Below are 2,666 nucleotides of genomic sequence, written 5' to 3' on the forward strand. Positions count from 1 at the left end.
GTGCAGTGCGTGGAGGACGCGTGCCAACGGCAGCCGGAGCCCGAATTTGGGGACAGGAGCTTGTGGAGCATCTTCCAGGACAACGTCGGCGAGTTGAGCGGCCTCCGGCAATCCCTGCACAACGCCCTGAGCCTGGACGGGGACCCCGAGCTCTTCCAGGACTTTTTGGCCACCGATTTCCCCTTCACGGCTACGGAGGCTCGGGCTTTTTTGGGGGTCACCGTCAACCTGGACCACTCCATCCGCCACAAGATGGGGCTCCTGCGCGGCCTCGATCGCCTCCAGAGGGCGGCCGCCCCCGCGGTGACGCGCGGCGTGCAGTGTCCCCAAGCCGAGTGACGGGGACGCCACCGTGCCCCGAAATCGGCTGGGGGGGTGAGGGGGATGTCCCCATGGGTGGTGGCTTGAAGATGCTCATGGCTTGTTGTCCTACCCCCAGTTTGGGACCAGTTTGGGTTCAGGGACATTAATGGGATGGGGACACCAGGGTGATGCCCGTGATCCATCGCCCTCCTCCCAGTTTGGGACCAGTTTGGTGACAGGGATGCAATGGGGATGGGAACATTGGGGTGACCCCATGGGTGGTGACTTGAGGATGTTCATGACCCAGTTTGGGACCAGTTTGGGGACAGGGACATTAATGGGATGGGGACACCAGGGTGATGCCCGTGATCCATCGCCCTCCTCCCAGTTTGGGACCAGTTTGGTGACAGGGATGCAATGGGGATGGGAACATTGGGGTGACCCCATGGGTGGTGACTTGAGGATGTTCATGACCCAGTTTGGGACCAGTTTGGGGACAGGGACATTAATGGGATGGGGACACTGCGGTGGTGGCTTGAGGATGTTCATGACCCATTGTCCTATCCCCCGTTTGAGACCAGTTTGGGGACAGGGACATTAATGGGATGGGGACACCAGGGTGATGCCCGTGATCCATCGCCCTCCTCCCAGTTTGGGACCAGTTTGGGGACAGGGACATTGGGATGGTGGCTTGAGGACGGCCCTGTACCTTTGTCCTCCTACCAGTTTGGGGACAGGGACATTAATGGGATGGGGACACCAGGGTGATGCCCGTGATCCATCGCCCTCCTCCCAGTTTGGGACCAGTTTGGGGACAGGGACATTGGGATGGTGGCTTGAGGACGGCCCTGTACCTTTGTCCTCCTACCAGTTTGGGGACAGGGACATTAATGGGATGGGGACACTGCGGTGGTGGCTTGAGGATGTTCATGACCCATTGTCCTATCCCCAGTTTGAGACCACTTTGGGGACAGGGACATTAATGGGATGGGGACACCAGGGTGATGCCCATGACCCATTGTCCTCCCCCAGTTTGGGACCAGTTTGGTGACAGGGATGCAATGGGGATGGGAACATTGGGGTGACCCCATGGGTGGTGACTTGAGGATGTTCATGACCCAGTTTGGGACCAGTTTGGGGACAGGGACATTAATGGGATGGGGACACCAAGGTGGTGGCTTGAGGATGCTCATGGCTTGTTGTCCTCCTCCCAGTTTGCAACCAGTTTGGCACCAGTTTAGGACGAGAGACATTAATGTGATGGGGACACCAGGGTGATGCCCGTGATCCATCGCCCTCCTCCCAGTTTGGGACCAGTTTGGTGACAGGGATGCAATGGGGATGGGAACATCAGGATGTCCCCATGGGTGGTGGCTTGAAGATGCTCATGGCTTGTTGTCCTACCCCCAGTTTGGGACCAGTTTGGGTTCAGGGACATTAACGGGATGGGGACACCAGGGTGATGCCCGTGATCCATTGCCCTCCTCCCAGTTTGGGGACTGGGACATTCGGATGGGGATACTGGGGTGGTGGCTTGAGGATGCTCATGTCCCATTGTCCTCCCAGTTTGCAACCAGTTTGGGACCAGTTTGGGTTCAGGGACATTAATGGGATGGGGACACCAGGGTGATGCCTGTGACCCACTGTCCTCTCCCCAGTTTGGGACCAGTTTGGGGACAGGGACATTAATGGGATGGGGACACCAGGGTGACACCCATGAGCCGTTGTCTTTTCAGTTTGGGACCAGTTTGGGGACATGAAGCTGGAGTGACTGGGATAGACTGGGAGATACTGGGAGTGACTGGGGGGGGGTCCTGGCATCCGGGTGACACTGACGTCCCCCAGGGGCGATCCCATAATAAACCAGTTCAACCAGTTCAAGCTCCCGCTCTGCGTTTTTGGGGGGGTCCTGAGTCCTCCTGGGGGAGGGGGTGCCAATTTTGGCGGGAAATCGGCCCCAGTCACGTGACCGGATCCCGTGAATCCTCAGTGGCCGTTAATTATCGGTCGTTAATTAATTAACTGGTCACTAATAAGTGAATTAATCACCAGCACCATTCCCCCCCCGCTCTGGAGATGCCTTTTCTGGGGGGGTAACGTCTGAATTTGCTGCTTTTGACATAAAGGCCCCCCCAAAAAAGCTGAGGTTTGGAGGAATCAAATTAAAGATGAAATGAAATGAAATAACGAAATCAAATGACATAAAAAATAATACAAGAAAAAAATTAAAATCAACCGATAAAAAAATAAAATTAAAAATAAAACCATCATAAAATAAAAATCCAGGAAAATGAAAGAATACAATCCAGGAAAATAAAAAAGTAAAACAAAAATAAAATAGTAAAGAAAATCAAATGAGAAAC

At 54.7% G+C, this 2,666-nt stretch overlaps 1 protein-coding gene across 1 annotated transcript in view; it reads left to right on the forward strand.

Moving 5' to 3' along the window:
• The window catches only part of NKPD1 (NTPase, KAP family P-loop domain containing 1), a 4,044-nt gene extending 3,705 nt beyond the window's left edge, over positions 1-339 (forward strand). The window contains exon 3 of the mRNA XM_010181918.1: positions 7-339. Within this exon, the coding sequence (XP_010180220.1) occupies positions 7-339 (333 nt within the window). The remainder of the gene's footprint in view (positions 1-6) is intronic.
• Positions 340-2,666: the final 2,327 nt, after the last annotated feature.

Source organism: Mesitornis unicolor, unplaced genomic scaffold (genome assembly GCF_000695765.1).
Source record: "Mesitornis unicolor isolate BGI_N332 unplaced genomic scaffold, ASM69576v1 scaffold23683, whole genome shotgun sequence".
Classification (NCBI taxonomy): domain Eukaryota; kingdom Metazoa; phylum Chordata; class Aves; order Mesitornithiformes; family Mesitornithidae; genus Mesitornis; species Mesitornis unicolor.